Genomic DNA, 23388 nt, shown 5'->3' on the forward strand with positions numbered 1-23388 from the left:
GTAATCTCATTGCACATTACATCCTGAAGAATGGCTTACACGACAGGCACAAAAAAATTTGATCTATACACTATGGTTAAAAAGAAAAGAAAAGAAAAGATTGTGCTCCCTTCAGTTCTAGACAAGATGCTGACAGAAGATTGCAGACAAAGAGTGCTTCACAGCTGCCTCCTCTGTAGTTTTCTTGACTAATAAATGGTTCATAAGCATGCCATCAGTGTGTGCCAGTCAGCAAATTTTGCTTTGTCTGTATTTCTATACATTTTTAAAGGGGGGGGGGAGGAATCACTGAAAAACAAGATAGTTTGATAGCTCCTCTTCACTCTGAAGACAGTTAATTAACATCAAAAGAATGCTAGAAAACTTTTGTGTGTGTTGATGTGAAGAGCAGGTTGACACGATTGAGGCTATTCCTTTGATTCAGTCCTAATGAGGTGTGTGGGTGGGGGGGGGGAGAACCCAGTACACATCTTAGCTTTGGAGAAAATATAATTTTTAAAATAGTAATGAAAACTGTTGAGGGAAGTTTATGTGTGTCCATTTTCAACAGAAATCTCTGTATTCTAGTTCTACTAAGCCCCTGTCACAAAAAATACAAACACCCCTTTTTGATAACGATGACATTTCAGGGAGGTGGGTTTTGCTTTTATTGGGGTTTCTTTTGCATATATGTGACATTTGTATGATTGTGCAGGATGCTTATGATTATTGTAGGACACACATTATTTAAAGTTAATTATTTGTATAAGTTCACAGTGCATCCACTGTGGAAATATAAATAGTAGATCCTAAAGATGTGAACATATTCAGGTGTGGTCAAAGGCAATTCACCAATAAAACAATATGTTTTGTTGCAATATTCACCAATAAAACAATAAAACAACAAATTATACACTTAGCTCTTTTCACTGTACCATTTCATGATTGTTTGCTGTGTCTTGTACAGCTCAAGGTTATTTGGAGTTCAGCCTTTACTCTGCTTGACAGTGGAAAGAAACATTTTTCTCTGTGATATTCTGTGTAGTTCTGTGCAGAGTTAAACTTTTCTACATCCACTGTCGTCGGTGGACTTAAAAGGGTGTAACACTGTTTAGGATTCTACTGCCAGTCAGTCAGTCATTTTTTGTGTAGCCTATGCCATGGCCTGTGAACATAAATACACAACAAGGGGAAAATGGTGGAGGGTTTTGTGAGTTTTGTTTTTTTGGGGGAAACATTTGCAAGTTTTTAAAAAGATACCCAGCTACGCAAAGCAAGATACTGTCCCTAGGCTTTTATAAGTGATTCATGTGAGCATATCTGTTGATAGCACTCTACTAATCTGAAATTTTTCACTAGGAATAGTCAAAACATGAAGGCATAGATTTATAGGATGGACACACTATTTAATTCCTATGGTAGTGTGGCTATAAATAGTGGAGGGGGCCATAGTACAGTGGCTGAACACACATTTTGTGCACACAATGATCATCTCTGGCTAAAAGGATCTTAGGTAGCCGGACTAGAAAAAAGATCCTTCTCTGCGATCTCTGAGAGCTGCTGCCAGTCAAAGCAGAAAACGTTCAGTCTGTGGCAGATCTGTATCTATCAAAAGAAATATTTTGACGTAAACTTTCATTTCCCCCCATCTGTTAAGATTGCATCCTTTGGTTCTCGTTCAATGTCATTTGAAAGGTATAGGTTGTAGCTGTCATTGCCTGGGTATACAGGCACACCCCTACGACCTTGCCACTAGACACCATTGTCCTACTGTTTTCCCACTCTACACACACACACATACACACTTTTTATTCTTTGTCATTCTACATTGGGGCATTCCCTTTGTCTCATTCTGTTGCCCTATTTACTCCTCAGTGTATTTATTTCCATTTTGTATTAGTTGTTATCTTACTTCAGTAGGATTTTATAGTGCTTTCCTGAAGGGCTCACCCATGCATTAGCTCCGTAATCCTTACTGTAGACTATTTCTTCATATCACATCATTATCATCATCATATGATATCATGATATCCTTCATATCACAGTTCTGGGATGTGGTGGACTGAGGCCACCCATTTAAACTGGGGGTTTCTAGCACATAATCCAAACCAATATATTATACCCCTCACTTGTTTCCAAACTGCCTCCCCTTTCCTCTAAGGCACGGACATGCTGAAAAGCCCTAAAAATCTACCATACATTTTCATTGGGCTTGAACTTCCCTCCATGGCAACAGGGTTTAAAAGGCCCCCATTCAAAGTATGTGCCATGTATTTGTCATCAATTTGTGTTCTGTGGGTGGATCACATCTCATTTGGAGTCTAGATCCTGCTCCTTTTACCACCAGGACCCGTTTGACTTCGCATAGGACGCCCAATCCGAACTGGTCCTGCAACTGCTCTCGCGCCCTTACAGGGCAACACCTATGCCACCGCAGGCCAGCTGGCACTCCAGAAACAGAAATGCTGCTCCCGAAGATGCCTAGCACCCCATGGGGGCAGCATGGGATGAGAAAAAGAAGAAGAAGACGAGTTGGTTTTTATATGCCGGCTTTCTCTACCACTTAAGGAAGAATCAAACTGGCTGACAATCACCTTCCCTTCCCCTCCCCACAACAGACATCTTGTGAGGTAGGTGGGGCTGAGAAAGTGTGACTAGCCCATGGTCACCCAGCTGGCTTCACATGTAGGAGTGGGGAAACCAACCCAGTTCATCAGATCAGCGTCCACCACTCATGTGGAGGAGTGGGGAATCCAACCCGGCTCTCCAGATTAGAGTCCACCGCGCCTAACCACTCCACCGCGCCGAGTCCCCCCAGTCCCTGCGCTGCCGCCGCCCGGCAGGGCTCCAAGGGGGATTGCAAGGGGCGCAGCCGCCCTTGCCTTCAGCGGAGGCAGCACGGGAGGGGTCCCTCGCATCCCACCCGGGTGGGCTGCGAGCGGCAGCCCTTCCGCAGCCCGCCCGACCCGGCGGCAGGGGGTGCGGGTGGGAGCAGCAGGGAAGAGGGGGTCCAGCACGGCGCAGAAATGCCTTGAGCGGAGGCGCCCACCGCCTTCTCCGTGCCCCTAGCCACCAAAGCTCCGAGGGAGGGGGGAGAGAGGGGCCATTGATGCCCGGGAGGTTTTGCCCTGGATTTCCCGCTCTCCAAACGGGGATGTACTAAAACGAATGACAAGTCAGCCCTCTTTTCTCCCATTATCTTCAATGGGCTGTGCAGCCTCTCCCATTGCTTCCAATGGGCTGACTTGTCATTCGTTTTAGTACATCCCCTCCAAACGCCCCTGTCTCCCCTCCAAATTCTAAACCCTCTGCACGGGGGCTTATGGTGGAGTTGTGAGAATTTAGATGGGGGGGGGGAATATGTGCATCTAAAGAGCGGCAGATCCAAAGCAAAACCTCCCACGCATAAATGGCCAGAGAGAGAGACATTACCCCATAGCGACAAGAGAGCCTGTCTAGGGCAGGAATGGTGGTGGGGGGGGGGGAACAGCTCCAGATAACAGATCGCCCCCCCCCAGTCCGTAAGGACGACCAGCGTCCTTTGAATCTCCTGCCATTGCAAAGTTGCCGCCTGCCCAAAAAGCCCAGTCGAGAGCCCCCCCCCTCCCCGCCTTATTTCCCCCTCCTCTTGTCGACGAACCCCCTCTAGCGCCGAACAGGCTGCATTTGACCCGCGGGCTGCTCGCCGCCGCCGAGCCGGGCCAGCTCGCCCTCCTGCCTCCCGCCCCGCCGTCCCCCCCTCTTCTCGACGGCACGACCGAGGCGGGGGTCGCCAGAGTCCCGCCGCCCCCTTCCTCCCCCCACCCCACGCTTCTCCTCTCTCCTCCCTTCCCACGCGCCCCTCGAAGGATCCGGGGATGTGGCCGTGATTCCCCCCCCTCCTTCCTCTCCCGCCCACCCCCCCCTTGGCGGGGAAGGAGAGGGAGCAGGAGGGATCTCTGCAGCCAGCCGCTGCCTCCGCGCTGACCCGGCTCCTGCCTTCCTTCCTCCCTGGCCCAGAGCCGCTCGGCTTGCAGGACCGGGAAAGGGGAGTCGTCGAGCCCCGCGCCGGAGCCGATGGGAAGCCACGGAGATGCCCCGGGGGACCCGATGGGCAGCCCCGCCTGATCGGCGGCAGCTCGGCGTCGGGAAGCCCCGCTCGGGGCCGAGGGGAGTCCGGCAAGTTGGCGCGGCGCGGGCGGGGGGCGCGGGGAGCTGTCCAGCGCTTCAGCCCCTCGCCGCCGCGGCCGGAGCGGCTCCAGCCCGGGCGGAGACCGGCTTCCCGGCCGCCGGCCCCGGGGGGCGGATGGGGGGCCGGGCAGTGCCCAGGGGGTCCCGGGGACGCTGCCGCCGGGCGGGAGGCTGCTGCCGAGGCGGCGCGCTTCGCGAGTGAAGAAACTGCCCCCCGAGGGCCGGAGCCGAAGGGGAGAGGGGCCGTCCGGGCTCCCCCTTTCGCGCCGACACGCAGGTCTTGCGCCCCGGCCGGGGAAAGTTTGCCTCCTGCGCTCTTGGCCACCCGAGCGAGCCCTCCTTGCCCGGGTTGCAGCGTCCCTGGGTGCTGCCGGGGGACCGGCGAGCATCTCCACGACGCCACCTGTCCGCCCACAGTGGATGCCCTTTCTCCAGCTCCGGGAGCACCGGGTCTCCTGGAGCCCCCTCTTGCCCGTGGGGTCTCGGGCGCTGCTCGTTAGCCTGGAGGAGGAAGAGACCGTGAAGCCCCCACCCCCTGCCGGGGGCCAGGACCAGGGGCTCCGGCATCAGCCATGGAGAGCTGGGAAATGGGGGGCTTCCTCTGGAAATTGAGCTTGATCTTCCCTCTGGTGACGGTGTGTCCGGGAGGCTACAGTCACGTCTCCAGCAACCAAGGTAAAGGGGAGCCGTTGGGTGTGGGAAGGGAAGGACTGTTGGGGGGGGGGGAGAGTATTGCATGTGCGAACCAAAATCAACTTGTCTCCTGTCTGAAGCTCAAGGCGTCTGCGGGGCGAAGCCGCGAAAGGATGGCTGGAGCCTCCCGGTGGGTTGGTGGGAACCTTTCTCCTTGTCAACTGCCTCTGTCGATCGACTTGCCCCACTTCGGGGACCGAGGGAGGGAAAGCCTTTGCATTCTAATGCAGGGGAGAGTGGCAGGCAGGCTCAGGTGGTAATGGCAGGATTTCCCAAGGCTGGAGGACCACAGCAGAGGGTCAATTATTCCCAGGCTGAGGAGTGATCTGAAGCTGTGCCACTGATTAAGCACTACAGTGAAACTTCAGAAGCACTCAGCTCCTCATTTTAGTTTGCAACAATATCTTGTTTTCTCCATGGCCCTGAAAAGAGAGCACAAGCATGCCGTGTTTCTTCTTGATTGAAAGCATGTATGTGCTATCTGCAAATTTCTTATCGGTGGGTGGGTTAGTTGTGCACTTGATTTTCTTAAGAAGTCCAGGGAGGGTCTGTTGCAGCTGTGTTACTAAATGGTACTTTGAAAGCCAGTGCCTCCAGGTTTTGCTCTTAATTACCCCCTCACCAGCCTGCCAAAAAGTCCCCCTCCTCTTCCCGTGGCCTACTTAACAACATACTTGATTCACATTGCTAGCCTGGAAATCTTTGGCTGGAATGGAAATGCCACCCATACTTTTGACCGTCTCTGGCACTCTGAAGGCCCTCCCTGCTAGAGCACCATCTCAAACCCCTCCCCCACCCCGGACCCATTTCATAATGTCAGCATGAAGCTGTCCCAAAGTAGCACAGGGAGTGGCAATTGCAAGGGACAATCCAGAGAGCCCCCCCATGCATGCACAAAGTGAATATGTACATGGAACTCCCTGGATCCTGTGTTGTTTTCAGTACGGTACAAAACGTTAACATGCTCATGTAACACAGTATCTGGAATTCTGCACATGTGTTTTTAACATTATCCTAATCCTAATGTTATTTTAGGTGATTCTTTTACCATGTGAAATGCTATCACTGCCTTCGTCTTTTTTTCTCCTGACATCAGCTTTGTATCTAGGCCATCTGTTTTTACATTTTACAAAAGGGAAAATGAGGCTGGGCATTGGTCACTTCCCACAGACCAGCCAGTGGTTGAGCACATGTTTGAACCCTACACATCAATCCAACACTTTACTCAACAGCATCAACTATTCGGTTTAGATCCCAACCTGAGTGATAGGTCAGCCTGCGCTGAAATGTATGGATGTTCATCAACCATTTCCTTTCGTCTTCTAAAAAAAAAATTTAAAAAAAGAGAAAGGGAAAGAGAAAGAAAGGGGAGAGGCAATACAGAAGCAGAACAATGACCATATGTAATAAAAAGTGAACAGTGGGTCCCATGTAGCAGGTAGAGCCCATAAGTAGTTTCCAGACCTGAAATGCTTTTATGAGGTCAACTATGACAAAACTTTCCAGCAGATTTTGTTCTTCTCGGGAGATTTCTGAGTAAGTAAAAAGCTTGATATCTTGTGCTCACAACATAATTGGTCTCATGAAAGGTATTATCTGAGCCATTCCAGATCCCACTTTTCCGTCTGTCGGGAATCTCATGGCAAGCAGTCTTGTTACTTCTTAGTGACCTGTGGCCACGCACAATGACAAGAAAAGCCACAGAATGTCAACAGATGAACTCTTATTGATTTCTGTGAGCAAAGAATTCTACCATCACAGGAAATTGTGTGTGTGTGTGTGGGGGGGTATAATCTTCATAGCAGGATTTTATTGGAAAATACTTCTTATTTGGCTATACTTCAGAGTGCTGTAAAAAATTTTAGAGTAGCATGAAATAATCAATCTGCCTTATCATTATCAAGGCTAAAGGTGGGCTTTCTCTTTTTAAAGACTGGGATTTGTAATTGCAGAGGCAAAGTTGTTCTAGATGAATATGTCAGCATATGAAACTATCCGATACCAAGTCTGACCGTTGGTCCATCTAGTACAGTACTGTGTACTCTGGCCAACATCAGCTCTCCAGGGTCTCAGGCAGGAAAAGGTCATTTCAAAAACCAGCTGCCATTGAACTTTAAATAGAAAATGACAGGGAGTGAAATTGGAATCATGGGCTGTGCAACATATAAATGTTGTGGTCTTAATCATACTTCAAAATTCATCTGATTCTAAAGGCTTTCAGGGTTGGACTTAATCCATGAAGCACATGATGCAAGCTGGTTGTATTATTCTCACCATGATAAATTTTAATTCTCCGACATCCTTCATACAGTTACAGTAACATCATAAGCAGAGTTACACCCTAATAAGTCAATTGAAGCCAATTTGCTTGGAAAGGTGCAACTCTGCTTAGGATTGCACTATTGCCTCACAATGTTAGATTGCTCATTGTGTTATGCCTGGCTTTATTAAACATAAGTGAGTAAAGAGCTAGTGCCTGGCTTCTACAATGGCTTCTACTTTGATATCCTTGGCACCTGGCACTTAACGTAGGCTGTTAGCCTTTCAGAGCCTGTATTACATCTGTGCTCAGTCTAGCATCCATCATACTGTTGACGAATAAACAGAGGAAGGTCATCTAAAAATAGTGTAAAAGAAAATTGATGACACAACCTACTTATTTTGTGATATTGAACATCATGGTAAAGCAAAAACCATTTTCTTAATATGTTCATGTCAAGGGAGGAGGCATAAAAAGTATAACATGGACTGTGAGAAATGTCCTTACATTCTGTGAAGAGCATAATTCTCCTAATGTTAAATTAGTGTGATGGTAGAACAAAATTGGGTAATTTGACCTCTTAAAGTATTCACCAATATTCAACCAATAATAATTAAATATGTGTTTGAATTAGTTTTGCCTACTTTTGCTATAGGTGTTAAACTATTAAATCATTAGAAAAATTAGATTTCAATATACGTTTCAAGATATTACAAAGAACTTTGTGATAGGCCAGTTGCTATTTCCCTACTTCTCTTTGTTGTCGTCGTCGTCTTATTCTAGAAAGAACAAGACAGGAGCGGGAAAACTAATGCAAAATCCATTTTGATTATTGTCGTTCCCTGTATTTCCTAAATGAGTTGATTCTGACATTTATTTTTTATAAATAAATAATTCTGCTAAAATTAAAGGTCAAATATAACAACCATATTATGATCATGTGCTTATATGCTACCTTTCCGGTGAACAGGATGGTTTAAAGCAGAAATCAAGATGAATGCATAACAGTTAGTACACCGTCACATGGTAATAATGTAAACGCAATACAATCCAAAACTGAGTTACACCCTTCTAAATCCGTTGAAGACTTAGAGGGGTATAAATCTATTTGGGATTGCACTGTAAAGCATCAGTCAGAGACTGCTCAAAGGCATCCCGCTTTTAAATAAAATCTACCCTTGCAGCTCACATCCAATCTAACAATATCTCCCCAGAGACCCTATGAAGGATTTAGCCTTTTCACATCTTTGAGAATCCATGCCAAATAGTGGGTGCTAGTTTAGAAAAGACCTTTCTTCTGCTTTTAACTTCACCTGATGGACGAAAGGTGCCAACAGTAGCGCTTGCTGGTTTAAACTTAGTTGGTGGCAGGAATCATACGAGAAAAGGCTTTCCCATAACAGCTCAAAGAACTTTACCTACTGGACAGTTCTAGAGATACCAGAATGGAGCGGTAGCCATTCTCCATACTTGTTGGCCCAACTCACTACCTATTTATATAAAATATCTTCTAGAATATACTGATGGAGTGGTACCTCTCGAGCAGCAAACCAAGGAAGGGTAAATGTTGTCAACCTATCTCATGGGATGTACTACATAAAGAGTTTAATCAGATCATTGGGAGATGGAGCTAGAGGGAAAAGGAACCAGGATGTTCTGGCACTATAACAGTGAACCAGCAGTGGTCAATGAACTAACCTGGAATATATGTCAGCATTACTGTGTCCACAATACAAAGAAATGTGTGGGCTCTGTGTGAGAAATCATTTGTTAATGCCACCAGGGAGTTCATTGCTAGGCTAAGTTTTGAAATACAAACTTCCCAGCTCATAGTTCACACACATAACCCATCAAACGACACCATCCTTTAAATTAAAGATGTGTTCTTCAGATAGTAATTACTTGATTTTTAAAAACAAGACTTTTTAAACTGGGTATCACATTTATTACCCAAAAACATCTGGTGTTAAAACAGCAGTATTAAAAAGAGAAATGTGTTGTGGAGGAATGCTCAAGACAAGCCATTACAACCCAAGTGAAAACTGTCAGGATGGAAGTCCATTTTTAATGGTTACATCAGGAAAATATCAGAGTATAGATTACTCAAGGACAAGATGCAAAACCTTTATATGAACAGCATGAAACAAACTGGCTAAAAATGTTTAGAGTGCCTAATACTAATCCACACCTCTTATTCCAGGCTCACTGACAGAAAATAACTAACCCCACTCCTAATATTGTGTTCACAGTCACTACAGCAGAGTAACATTTCCAGTAGACCTATAAACATGATCCTGCTTAGAATACCTGAATGAGTATTCGTTATTTATGTTTAACTGATGGGAGGGTGGGAACTAAGCTTTTATATGAGACTATCTGCTTGTTCAGTAGAAGTGAGCTAAAACAAACTGAAACATTTCACTCATGTCATAATGATAACTTCAGAAGTGAATTTGTCTTAAGACAATAAGCAAAGGGATGACTCATTCGTATTTGCATCTTGTTCAATTAGCTTTTGACATTTATTATTTTATCTATTTATTTAAAACATTTATCAGCTGCCTTTCTACCCTGTGGCACACAAAGGGGCTTATGAGGTAAATAAAACAATGATTACAAAAAACATATAAAAGACCACAATTTAAAACCTCAATTGTGACTGCCAATAAATAAAAACTAAATTTTGAAAGGACGCATAATCCTAATGGGCTCTACAAACCCATAGGTTCTAGAGGTGACAGTTGTTTCCTCTCCACTGTTCTAACAGAGAAGAAGCTTTAGTTCTTTAAATTTTGTTCTGCAAATGTTGTTTCCCCCTTGCTTGTAAATCACTGGATCGTGCCTTGCGCTATCTCTGGCGAGGCCGACTGAAACAATAGTATTGACAAAGAAGTGAACTTCTTCATTCGTCTTAATTGAGTGGTAACTTCAAAAAAATAAATTGTGACCAAGGTAAGGACTGGTCTCCACTCCTGAAAAGATATGTGGACAGCCCAGATAATTGCTCACAGAACTCTGCGCACAAGAACTGCATCAAAAATGAACTCAAAATCAAGGCTGTGTGAGCTCTGCTTGAACATAGCTTTCCCCCCCAATTCTATACTTCTCTGTGATTAGTGTTTAACTGAAAACATTGATGAGATTTAAACATATTTTTTTATGTTTGGACTGTACATTTGGACTGCAAGTTTATAACAGATTAGTTCTCTTTTATTTAAAAGTAACAAGATCCTATTCTTACATTAAAAGGTAAAGGTCCCCTGTGCAAGCACTGGGTCATTCCTGACCCATGGGGTGAAGTCACATCCCAGTGTTTTCTAGGCAGACTTTGTTTACGGGGTGGTTTGCCAGTGCCTTCCCCAGTCATTTTCCCTTTACCCCCAGCAAGCTGGGTACTCATTCTTACATTGGGGGTGGGGGAAACAGCAATCAAAAACAGATACTAAATTAAGATGAATAGGTAAATGTGGAAGATATTCTTATACGGTTACCTGGATTGTGTTTGTTTCAGGAAGGATTACAGAGCTTTTGGCTTAGGTGAACATCAGACGCAAGGAAAAGAGCAGGAACACATTTTTTAAAATGTGACAGGTGTTGAAAACAGCACAGTGGATTCAAATTTCTGCTGAATAAAAAATTCCTAGATTACTAGAGGCTTCATGCAGTCCTGCTACTGCTACTTAGCATTATTCCAGCACCAGAATCTACTTCATTCAGCCAGATTTCCCCTCAGCTAACTGGCAGGAATTAGCACTGCAATGACAATTCACTCAGCATCCCTTGGCATACCTTATGAGAAGAGCCTTCTATCATTTTCCAGCATATGCAAAAGCTTCCATATTCTAAGTGCATCACTCAGCCAAGAAGACTAGAGGTCTGCTTTTAAGGAGGCAAACAACAAGCCGTAGCAGTGACCAGATCATATTTTAGAAATTTTATGTTGTCTCCACGGTATTTATGCAGGTAGACTTGTGGAGTGCCTGTGAATAAACGTGACTGGAAGAGAAAAAATGGGAAATCCAACCTCACCACTCAAAATCTGCCCCTCCAAGATTCTGTTACCTCAGGACTTGAGCAAATTCATTTTAGGTCCACATTTTGATTCCTAGTTACTCTTCATATTCTACCCCATTTGGAACACTTTTAGTTCTCATCAAAGAATTGTTTCGTTACCCTTTTTGGTTAATTTGCAAAGTTGTGGTGGTTTTTGTTTGTTTGTTGCACATTTAGCTCCTTAAGTCTGGATACCTACAGAGTCTCCTGAGCAGGTAGAGAGCCTCCCTTTTGTGTTGATGGCCAGGTTTTGCTCCACGTGGAGGACAGCCACTTTGTGCCTGGAGTGGGGATCAGCCCATTGGGGGTTGGGAGAGAAGGATGGCCTTGGTCTGATTGTAGGGGGGGATGGAAATTAATCCAATCCCTTTTGGGGGGCAATATCCCAGCACTCACTTGGTGCAGGATATTCCACCTGTATAAAGCAGCAGAGTTCAAAACAGCCAAAAACGATGTGGAGGAATATGAACAGCACACATATTAAAGGGGCCATGGCTCAGTAGTAGAGAATCTGCTTGGCATGCAGAAAGTCCCAGGTTCAATCCCTGGCATCTCCATTTAAAGGGACTAGGCAGGTAGGTGATGTGAAAGACCCCTGCCTGAGACCTTGGAGAGCCGCTGCCGGTCTGAGCAGACAATACTGACTTTGATGGACCAAGGGTCTAATTCAGTATAAAGCAGCTTCGTATGTTCGTATGTTAAGGAATCAGGCCACGACTTTACATTACAGTCTTGGTGCAGCAGAGGCTGGGGGCCATGGGTGCTGTTAACAGCCCAACTGCTGCAGCACCTTCCCCAACCTGCCTGTTGGGTAAGTGAGGACAGAGGGCTGGTGTTAGGGCTGGAAGAGGAAGAAACGGCTGTTCCTAGCCATCCTCCTCCTCCTGGGGCTGTGAGCAGCCGGCTGTTCTTTGCCCTCCCCCCCAGAGACCCTTAAGGGGACTCCCCTTTGGTCATGCAGGGAGCCTATCCTGCATAACCTACACTATGTTCCCTAGCCAATGCTTCAATGCCAGTAGCCAGCTGTGACAGTTAAGCTCTTCAAGAACACACAGTCCTTATATACACCCCAGGGGCTCAGAGCCAGCCAATCAAAGCCCTGGGAAAAATTCCTTTCCAGGCCTGTTAACCAGCGATGCCTTGCAGTCATAGAAAAGTATGAGTAACACAATTAACATAAACTCTGAAAGCATATGGTTGGAGTGGAGGTTCCAGAATGGCACACCACCCTCAGCCAGTTCCTTTTCAACCCAAGCTGTGGACCAGAGGGAAAACAGGGGCTCCAGCCCCCACCGGCACAGGGCTGCTTCTCAGAGGCAGGTGACAGGGAGCTGGCTTAGAGCAAACTTGGCCCATCCCTCTCCCTAGAGTTATCCTTGCTCCCCCCCACCCTTCAGCTACATGGCTAGGAGACTGTCTTACTATTAAAAGTAGTGCCAATCAAGGAAATAAGGAAAGATAATTTGAAATCCCCCAAGATTTCCCTTTCCAGAATTCTCAAACTTGTCACAGGTTTGGGCTGGCTGAATTTGCCGTCCCTTTTTACTTTACCATTACTCAGCTGATCTCAACATTCTGTCCCTTCTAAGATTTTTTTTCTTTTTCTTCTCATTAATATATGCATTCATTTTGTTCTTCACGCCTTAAGACGTCAGCCAAGCAGGCAGATACCCTTGCATTCACACAGGCATGGGTGTCTGTGGGACCAAGGGGGTGCTTGCCCCCTCTGGAATATGTAAGCCACATTGTGCTATCTTGAAGCCTACTTTATAGGCACCCAAATATTATGTCAGTTTAAAGCCATGTGGTCTTTTAATTTATGTCAAAACATGCCAGTGATGGAAATATGTCATTGTGAAAGACACTAGGGTAATGTTTGAATTCACTTGCCTACTGTGCATGTTTCTATATGTGATAAAATGTAAACATCTGTCATTTGGGAGAGGCAGAGCAGGGAATGAATGCATATGGTTTCTTACAGTTCTTTGCATGAAGAACTTGGAAGGCTCTATGAGGGGAGTGGACATGTTCATGGAGGATAGGGCTATGCATGGCTACTAGACAAAATGAATGCTAGTCATGATGCATACCTATTCTCTCTAGTATCAGAAGAGCAGGGCCATTATATTAAGTACTGTGGAACACAGACAGGATGCGGCTGCAGTCGTCTTGTTTGTGGGCTTCCTAGAGGCACTGGTTGGCCACTGTGTGAACAGACTGTTGGACTTGATGGGCCTTGGTCTTATCCAGAAGGGCTTTTCTTAATATGCAAGGTTCAGTTTTGCTTGTTCATGGAGGTTTGGCATGGAAACCATACTGTTAAATTCTACAGTTACAGTTTAACCTCCTTGTCTGTTCAATGTCATTGTTTCAAATATAGGTCAGTGTAGTTTAAACCTTCCTTTCCCAAATAAAATCATATCTCTTCTCCATGGTTGCTGTAAGCAGGGAAACTGTTGGGGGAGAAGGAAAGAAGAATGCTCCTGCAATATATGTGTGTGTCAATACCAGTCAATTGTTTAGTGGACAGGAGATTCCCATGAACAGCTATGGGTGTACAACCCACTTTTCTTTGAGAGCATCTCAGGAATGGAACTCTAATCATTTTCAATAGCTGTTATTAATAAATCCTAATGGAAATTCCTAAAGCCAGGTCATATTTAACTCACCATATGGAACAGCTGTGTGATTTAATGGGAAATGTGAAAGCCCTATCATTTCAATTATTATCAAAGACACTGTACTGCCTAGAAGAGCCAGAAGGAGATGGCAGTGACACCCAAATAGGCCTGTAATTAGGTTGGGAAACCCGTGTGGCTATTATTCATCTGCTTCCAGTCTTGATTTTGGTGGCTACAGGGATAAGAGGCAAATGATTTGTCATTCCTCTTGACCCTGGAGTCAAGCACGACAATCTGTTTTCAGTCAATCAGTGGGAAACAAGCAAGGAGTTCTATATAATTGGACCTTGCCCTGAATCCTCCAGGATTAATTGGTGAGGTTACTTTTGAATCCCTTTGTGATCAGGAGCACTGGCTGAAAATTCATATGCACAGCTGTACTGTACCAAATTCAAGAGGCCAGTGCAAAGAATATCAATGGCAGGGCCTTGGTCTGCTCCTAGTTTTACATGATTTTATATTTTATTTTTCTGTTTGTTTCTCGAATGTTTGCTTTTAGAAACCATTCATAAATGGGAGTCTTGAATAATAGTCAGTCCCCAACCCAATGCACTCATTTTCTGTATATATACCTATGACATAGCTATATTGACGGCTGATTCAGTAAGCCAAAATTGTGAAATAGAGCCATCTGGTAAATGGATATTTATTTTTTGATTTCTAGCCCATCCTTTAATCCCCAACCAAGGCCAGGCATGAATTGAGAGCAATATTTTTTGCAAGGGCAGAACTTTTTATGGAATACTTTCAGGTGGGTAGCCATATTAGTGTGTAGTAGCAGAACGAAATTCAAGTCCAGTGACACCTTCAGAGACCAATAAATTTTTTTGTGAGCCAAACTCATGACTCATGAAAACTTATACCCTGAATTTTTTTGCTGGTCTCTAAGGTGTTACCAGACTCAAATTTGTTCTGCCATTTATACAAGAGCTGCTAGGAGCGTTTCATACTGAATTGTAAATACTTCTTTGATTTTCTTCGAAGTGTCCTCATTATTATTTGTTTGCTTTGCTAGCAAGAGGATTCTCAGGTCCATCCCAGTTTATGCTTTAATGAATATTCAGCCTTCACTGAAAAGGGACTAGGAAGCAAGCAGCTGCTGTTAGGGTTACCTACTCCTGGCTCAAGGTGTCTCCTGTTCCGTTAACAGGGAGAAACTTGACAGTTGCTGCATATTCTGACACACTGCTCCATCTGTCTTCCTCCCCACAGGGACTCTAGCACATTGTAAGGGGAGAAACTACAACTGCCAGTTTCTCCCTCCATACAGATGTTTGAGGCAGCAGTGGCTCCCTTTGGGTCGAGGTTTGCAGACCAAAGTGCTCTAGAAGTTCGTACAATACAAACACTGCAAATCTCATGCCCCAAATGGGGAGACTCAGGCAAATCATCCCTGACAGTGAGTGTTGGAGTTTAAATGCGAGTACAGGAAAGAGAGATCAATGAAGTAGAAGCTTCCATGAGACTTAAGTTCACTGGCTACTTTTTCAGTGCATCTTATCCCATTCGTTCCCCTTTCAACTGACTCTTTGAGCTGAAATGAATAACATGTTGTAAAGGCATTTCACAATGACATGGTGCAGCATAATCAATACCACATAGCCACATTGCTAATTCATTTATGATTCATCTAATTAACAGCATTATTAATTTATTAAAGAAGGGGAGTTTCCGGTGCTTTGTACCTGGTGGGCGCATTCTGAGATTTTAAAGTGCCCCCCCTTCTCTGGACTATCTTTTAGCCTTATTTTTATTGGGAAAGCACATTAGTGCCTGGCTATAATGTTTTTATCTTCTTGTTTTATGGTGAACTTATTAAAGAGTATGTAAAGTTACCCTGTGGCTGTATTAGGGCATGTTTACACAAACTTTCTTTGCTCTCTGTTGGGCATTTGAGCACTGTGTGGGAGGCATCTTTTGTTCATGTTGCAACCTTGTTTTATTGGAAGGGGCAGCCCTTTTCAGCGAAACCGGACGTCTTATATATTCACACCCTCCCTGATGAGCTTTTAGACAATATAATCAAGTGCTTTACACCAGAGCTTTGTTAGTGCCTTGAAAGAGTTTCTGTGTGTGTGTGTTAAGTGCCGTCAAGTCGCTTCCGACTCATGGCGACTCTATGAATGAAAGTCTTCCAAAATGTCCTATCTTTGACAGCCTTGCTCAGATCTTGCAAACTGAAGGCTGTGGCTTCCTTTATTGAGTCAATCCATCTCTTGTTGGGTCTTCCTCTTTTCCCGCTGCCCTCAACTTTTCCTAACATGACTGTCTTTTCCAGTGAAAGAGTTTCTACTTACACGTTATTTTATAGCTAATATTCTTATAGCCATTATTATTTTATGTGTCTGTGTGTGTGCCGACAAATCACAGATGACTTATGGTGTCCCCGTAGGGTTTTCGAGGTGTGACGGTTGAGGGGTTAATCTTCAGAAGAAGCTCAGAGACAAGGAGTGGCCGGAGCTTGAAGGGTCACTCTCTCTGAGAGAAAGACAGGATTCTAAGATTGGTAACCTGCATGATAAGAAGCTGTGAACAACTCTGTGAACTGTCTTGATGATTCGGTTTGACCTAAACTGTGGAAAAACACAATCTGTAGTGTGACAGGATTGAGATTGGGAGGAAAAGGGCCCTTTCTGAGGTCACAAAGAGAGAATGGGCTCTAGAGAAGGAGATATTCCAGTTACAGGGTGGTGTGAAGGGATTACTGCTGCTGGTATGGGGTAGTTCAGTAGTGAGAACCGGAAGAGAGAGTCGAGGAGGATTCTCCATACTTCTGAGTTCTCTGGGAAAGAGAGGTTTTAATCTCTACCTTTCCTGATAGCATAGCAGCAGAGTCTGGTAAAGGAACATCTATTGGAAAATCCAAGAACTGAACTTAATTTATGAACTGAAGCTGTGAACTGTAATCAAGAAGTGAGATTTTGTACCATCAAAGCCATCTGACTCTCTCTGAAGTGAATCTTGTAAATATACATATCTGGTTTTGGTGTTTTTCCTCCAATACAGTTTTCCCTCAAAATCCATCTTTTGAATAATATTTAATAAATTTCCCTGTTATCTATGTTAACTCTAAGAAGCCTCCGGTGTCACATTTCTTATCTGAGGTAAAATAAGGTGGGGACTGGGTAAGGAGAAAAATAATTTCCACATAACACCCTCTGGTTAACAAGAAGTGAGTGATCCCTGTCTCTCTCTGCCTCAGAACAAAAACTGATTATTGGGAGACAGTAGTAGGAAGGAGGGGGGTCTTCATAAAGACAAAGATGTTCAGAGGTTGTTTGCCATTGCCTGCCTCTGCTTGGGCTGAGAGTTCTGAGAGAACTGCGACTGGCCCAAGGTCACTCAGCAGGCTTCATGTGGAGGAGTGAAGAATCGAATCTGGTTCTCCAGATTTGAGTCCACGGCTCTTAACCACTACACAATGCTGGCTCGCTAAGATTATTATTTTATGTGTGTGTGTAAAGTGCTGTCAAGTTGCAGCCGACTTATGGCGACCCCTTTTGGGGTTTTCATGGCAAGAGACTAACAGAGGTGGTTTGCCAGTGCCTTCCTCTGCATAGCAACCCTGGTATTCCTTGGTGGTCTCCCATCCAAATACTAACCTGGGCTGACCCTGCTTAGCTTGCAAGACATGATGAGATCAGACTATACTATGTTGCCTTCCTCCCTTTTATTTAGTCGCTATAGGTTAAAAGCAGAAACTCATACAAAGGAGGGTTTAGGCTCAAAGATTTATTCTGTGTTCAGCTAACAAATGGTGAAACCTTGATGGAAAGAAATTCAAATGTTTTCAAGAGTATTCATTTACTGTAGGTGCTACTTTGGACCCAGTTTCTTTTTATGCCACTCTGTGAGTTCCAAATTTTCAAACAACAGCAAAATGTGTCAGAACATAGCAAGTGTCCACTTGGTTTATGTTTTGGCCATGTAGATACTAAGGGTAAAACAAGATAATACACGTGGCAATTATTGGGTTGGGGGGGGCACCAACTCAATTTACAGGGACATGTGAATTCAGGGATAGGGCTGTCGATTCAGTTTGTCCCGAACTGAAAAACAGCCGAATTTCCCACGATTCGGCGGTTTTTAGTTCAGGACGAACCGAACTAAAAAAAGGCAGGAAATGGAGGAGCCGAATTCGCTGACTTCGAGGGGTTTGGCGAATAAATTCGGCAGATTCAGGGTTCCCCCTGTGCGCCTTCGTGGGGCTTCCATGAAGGCGCGGGGGGGCTCTTTAAAAAGATCTGTTCCACCCCCCCGCGTGCCTTCAGGGGGCTTCCCTGAAGGCGCACGGCGGGGGGCCTTTAAACAGATCTGCGCCTCCCGGCTGGAAGGCACAGATCTGTTCCACACACCCCCGCATGCCTTCAGGGGGCTTCAGAGGGCTTCCCAGCTGGAAGGCGCAGATCTGTTTAAAGACCCCCCCCCCACACGCGCCTTCATGGAAGCCCCGTGAAGGCCCGCGGGGGGGGTGAATTTCCCCCCGAACTCCGGATCTCACGCCGAAGTTCGTGGAACTGAAGCGGGGTAGTTCGGACTTTGGTATGGCCCGAATTTAAACGGGCCGAATTTTGCCAAAACCGGATTTTTTTTTTCAACAGCCCTATTCAGGGAACTAATGTTCTCAAGTGCTCTAGGGCCCAAATAATCTCAAGAGAATAGCGCTGAGGAATGAGGGGCTTCAGCAGTCCCTTCTGTGCTATTTTACCAAGCTGAAGCCTCCACAGGGCGGGGGCTGTTTGCTGCAAGAAGAGCACATGGAGCCCCATAGCAGGGCAAATAGATCTGCCTATGGGCGTTTGGGCTAGGGAAAATGGTGCAAGAGGGAAGGCTGAACCCTTTCCACCCACAGCACTGTGCTTCCAAGCCTATTTGGGCCCTAGAGCACTTGGGAACATTAGTCAGTAAGGTTGCCAGGTTCCTCTTCACAACTGGCGGGACATTTTTGAGGCAGAGCCTGAGGAGGGTGGGGTTTGGGGAGGGGAGGGAGTTGGCAACCCTATTAGTCAGTCACACTCTTGTGTAACTGCAAGTCGGGTTGAAAGCTTCAGACCTGAGTTGTTTCAAATTTATTGTCTAGTTTGGCCCTAGGAGTTCATACCTCTTCCTACTGAAACTTTCATATCTTCTAATAAGTCGCAGAGGAACATCGTTATGCAAGAATTTGTAAAAATGTTTAGTACATGAGTCTTTTTTTCTTCACCTCTTTTACCCAGCAGTATTCTAAAGCAATGTGTGCTGGAGTCGTACATAAAAGCCCGCCCCTCCGGTTCTAAAAATGTAATGCTTAATAAACCATTTAACTTCATAACAGACCTTATTGTACTTACTTTAACTGATACCTGCAGCAACATTTACTACACAGACAAGGAGTTATGGGAGAATGGAAATGAAGGAACGTGCTAGCATTTTGTTTCAGAGGAAAGTCATGTTGCTTTGCAGTAGAAGAGCTAGATTCGAGTTCAGTCGCACTTTAGAGACCAGCAACATTTTCAGGGTATAAGGTTTCAAGACTTAAAGCTCCTTTTTGTATCTGACACTCAGAAGCTTATACCCTGAAGATCTTGTTGGTCTCAAATCTAGCATTCTGTGTTATTGCTCACGTATTTCCATGGAGAGACAGACACCAGAGTAAACTGCATTCCCAGTCTACTCCACTGACCCATTTTTAATCTTGAGAGGAAGGAACCTGATGGATTCTATTGCATATATTCACACTAATGAACACTGTAATAAGCATCTCCATCTTCTCCAAAGGCACAATGAGGACAAAAGAAAGCTAGGGTTTTATTGGATGGTACCAGAATATAGGAAAAGCTGGGATATCTTTGTTAAAAGGTTAACTGAAGTGGTATGAGATGGAAACATCTTCCCAGAATGTAATGCTTTTGTCATTTTGAATAGTTCAAAATAACCAGTGTAGATAGAGTTTTTCATGTGGAGATGCAGCTGTAAGATCTGGCCATGACACAAGATACCTCAGCTGATACAGATATTTACATAAATTTTCTGCCGCCTGAAACCAACTTTAAGGTGACAGAAAGGTTGTAAAGAAAATTATCCAGAACACTCCATTAAATTTTACTTAAGAATTTATTATACACATAAATTCTTAAGAGACAGAGAGAAAGAGGAATGATCCTCAGTTTTTATGCCCTTCCCCCAGGCCTCTGGAGAAAAATGTCTACAAATCTGTAAAATTCCACATCATTTTTTTAAAAAAGCCTTCCTTCTCAATTAAATCTCATAGCCAATTATTATTGTAAAATTACCTGCAGTAAATTACATCTAATACTTATAAAAATTAATTCTTTGAGGAATTAAATACCCTTGAATGTGGGCTTTATATTATATTTGCATCATGAAAAAAATTCATCATTACAATAAGAGTTCAAGAGTTTTGTCATGGTGATTGTGAATATTTTATTGCCATATATGTATTTTAGAAACATCCAGTTTCAGTTTTAATTAGGGAAATATGCATCCCACTATTATACAGATAAGAAAATAAATTAATATCTTGTATACCTTTTTACATTTCGTATACAGCCTCCTAAACTTAAACAACTTCACCCACAATAATGAACTTCTAACATGGACACAGAGTCGGGACCAGGGCTATATTCACTCTGACAACACAATCCCTGGGCCTAATACCGCCAGCCATACTATCTCAGGTTCATTCACTTGTTCATCTTCCAACAATATATATGCAATGAAGCGTCAACAGTGGCTTTCCGCCCTCTACACTGCGTAAATAGGTCAGTCCCTACACAAAAGAATAAATAGGTATACATTTGGCATAAAAATCACAATACGCGTGGGAGAACATTTTAATCATCCAGGACATACCATTGCTGACCTAAGAGTGGTAGTCCTTAAAAAGAGAAGATTAAAGGGGAGATTACAATATGAGATTGCTGAACTTGAGTTCATTGACAAATTCAGAACAATGGACCCCCCCACCCCCAGGACTGAATAGGAACATGGGATTCATGCCTCTCTTCAGATGCTAATTTTCTGCCCTTAAGCAGAAAGCCAGCATGGTGTAGTGATTAAAAGCAGTGGGCTCTGATCTGGAGAACCGGGTTTGATTCCCCACTCCTCCACATGAAGCCTGCTGGGTGACGTTGGTCCAATCACAGTTCTCTCTGAACTCTCTCAGCCCCAACTACCTCACAAAGTGTCTGTTATGAGGAGAAGAAGGGAAGATGATTGTTGTCTGTAAGTTGGTTGTCTGTCTTGTCTTGTCTGCTGGCTGGAGATGTGTCTGGGGGAATAGAATGGGGACAGGGATGGTGCCACAATCAATAGAGTGTGGGGTAGAGGAAGATATAGTGGTGGGAGAAGAACAGGCCAGTTAAGGGGAAGGGACAACAAATATTTGTGTGCTGTTGCCCCTTCTGGTTCTTCTTCCAGCCAGAGTGATGCTGCTGACCACATTAACATCCCACTAGGCTTTAATATTTTGCTCTTAAATGCCAGATTGGTTACAGGTAAAATGGTAGCCATCCACTATTTAATTCTGCATGAGAGGGCTACCATGGTATGTATCAGTGAGACCTGGTTGGGGGAGAGGGAGGTGTTAACCTTTGCCAACTGTGCATCAGCATAGGCCTGGCAGGTGGGGAGGTGGTATCACTGTAGTCTATTGGGATTCTATCCCCCTGGCTCGATGCCCTATCCAGGACTCTGCTGGGTTTGAGAGTGTGCATCTATCAATGGTAATGCGAGACAGGACTGGGATTCAGTTGGTGTACCACCCATTCTGCTGTCCAACTGTCTTCCCATTTGAGCTTGTGGAGGTGGGCTTAGACGTGGTGTTGAGAATGCCTAGGCTGGCTGTTTTGGGGGACTTCAACATTCATGCCAAGGCTACCTTTTGGGGAGTGGCTCAGGATTTCATGGGCTTCATAACACCCATGGGCCTGTCTCAGGTAATAACAGGCCTGACACACTATGCAAGTCACACTCTTGATATGGTATTTTGCTCTGGCCAAGAAGAAGGTGATCTGAATATGGGGAGATTGAAGACAGTCCCCTTGTCATGGACAGATCACTAATCCCTGGGGTTTAGATTTAGAGGGGTACAAAGATTCCACAGGGGTGGGGGATCAATTAAAATATTCCACTCCTATAGCCTGATGGATCCAATAGATTTTAAGAAAACACTGAGGGATTTTCCTGCTGATATGGTCAGTGCTCCTATTGATGCCCTGGTTCATCTCTAGAATGGGGAAATGGCCTAGGCAATTTACATGATTGGACCTAGGCACAGTCTCTCAGGTCAAAGTGCCCTTGGCTTACTGAGGGGCTGTGGATGATGAAAACACATGGGAGAGAGCTAGAGCGATGACAGTAAAAGGCTCAGGATCAATCTGACAAGGCACAGGCCAGAGCTCACTTGAAAGCCTACTCCATGGCAGTGATGGTGGCAAAGAAGCAATACTTCCCCACCACTGTTGCATCTGCACAGTGTAGACCTGAAGAACTCTTCTGGGTGGTCAGGAGCCTACTGGATTCTGGCCAGCAGGAGGTGAACTGCTCTGCAGCTTGCTGGAATCATTTTGCTAAGTGCATCGAAGATAAAATCTCTCACATCTGTTTCAACTTGGACTCTACATTAGCAGCAATAAGATCAGATGGTCCCAGGGTGCCAATTTGTCCAGTTGAATGGGGTATTTTTCAGCTTGTGCAGTCTGAGAATGTGGACAGGATTCTGGAAAGTTTGAGATCTACCACCCTTGCCTCTACTGGCTGCTTAAATCTACTGTGAGGAAGCTGAAGGATGGGATGGTCATTCCTCTCTTGAAGCGGGCAGTGGTGCATCCACCCCTAAAAGAAACCTACTCTGGACCAGGAGAGTTTAATAACTACCATCCTGCCTCAAATGTACCATTCTTGATCACAGTGATTGAATGAATGGTGGCTGACTAACTTCAGGGTTTCCTGGTGGATGACATGCACAGTGATATGGACAGCGGGAATGTGGCCCAATTAATTCTCCTGGACCTTTTGGCAGCTTTTGATACCATCGATCATGGTATGCTTCTGGATCATCTTTCAGGACTGAGACTTACTTTGAAGGAAGGTTTCGAAGTGTGGTGCTGGAGGAGTGCTGCTCTGCCCCTTGGCCTTTGGCCTATGGGGTTACCTATGGTTACATCTTGTCCCTGTGTGTCATGGGTCTGCTTGTCAATGCCTCCTTGGATGAGGAAGAGACAGAAGAAGTCAGCCCCAACCCTTGGAGGCCACAGGACTATTAATCAGACAAAGTAGAGACAAAGTAGAGTCTGGTGCAGAAGGGGAGTCTCAAGCCGAAGTCAGCATGCCACACCTTCAATCTCACACCCTGGGTTCTGAGGCTGTAACAGAAACACTGCAGCCACTGAAGTGTCTGGTTGTCTTATAGAGTCCAATAAAGACAACTAGGAGGAGGTTAAAAGCAACAGTTCTTTATTTAGCTAAACACAGACCTGGGGTGAAATAACCCACAAATAAGATGCAGAGTTACTCACCAGAGAAACAAAGGAAGCTTAGTATCATTTATGC

The 23388-nt window shown here is 44.8% G+C and overlaps 1 protein-coding gene across 1 annotated transcript in view; it reads left to right on the forward strand.

Moving 5' to 3' along the window:
* The first annotated feature begins 4721 nt into the window (after positions 1 to 4721).
* EPHA6 (EPH receptor A6) overlaps positions 4722 to 23388 on the forward strand; it is a 492623-nt gene continuing 473956 nt past the window's right edge. Inside the window, exon 1 of the mRNA XM_056858093.1 lies at positions 4722 to 4824. Coding sequence (XP_056714071.1) covers positions 4722 to 4824 — 103 coding nt within the window. The remainder of the gene's footprint in view (positions 4825 to 23388) is intronic.

This window comes from Euleptes europaea, chromosome 12, assembly GCF_029931775.1.
Source record: "Euleptes europaea isolate rEulEur1 chromosome 12, rEulEur1.hap1, whole genome shotgun sequence".
NCBI classification, from domain to species: domain Eukaryota; kingdom Metazoa; phylum Chordata; class Lepidosauria; order Squamata; family Sphaerodactylidae; genus Euleptes; species Euleptes europaea.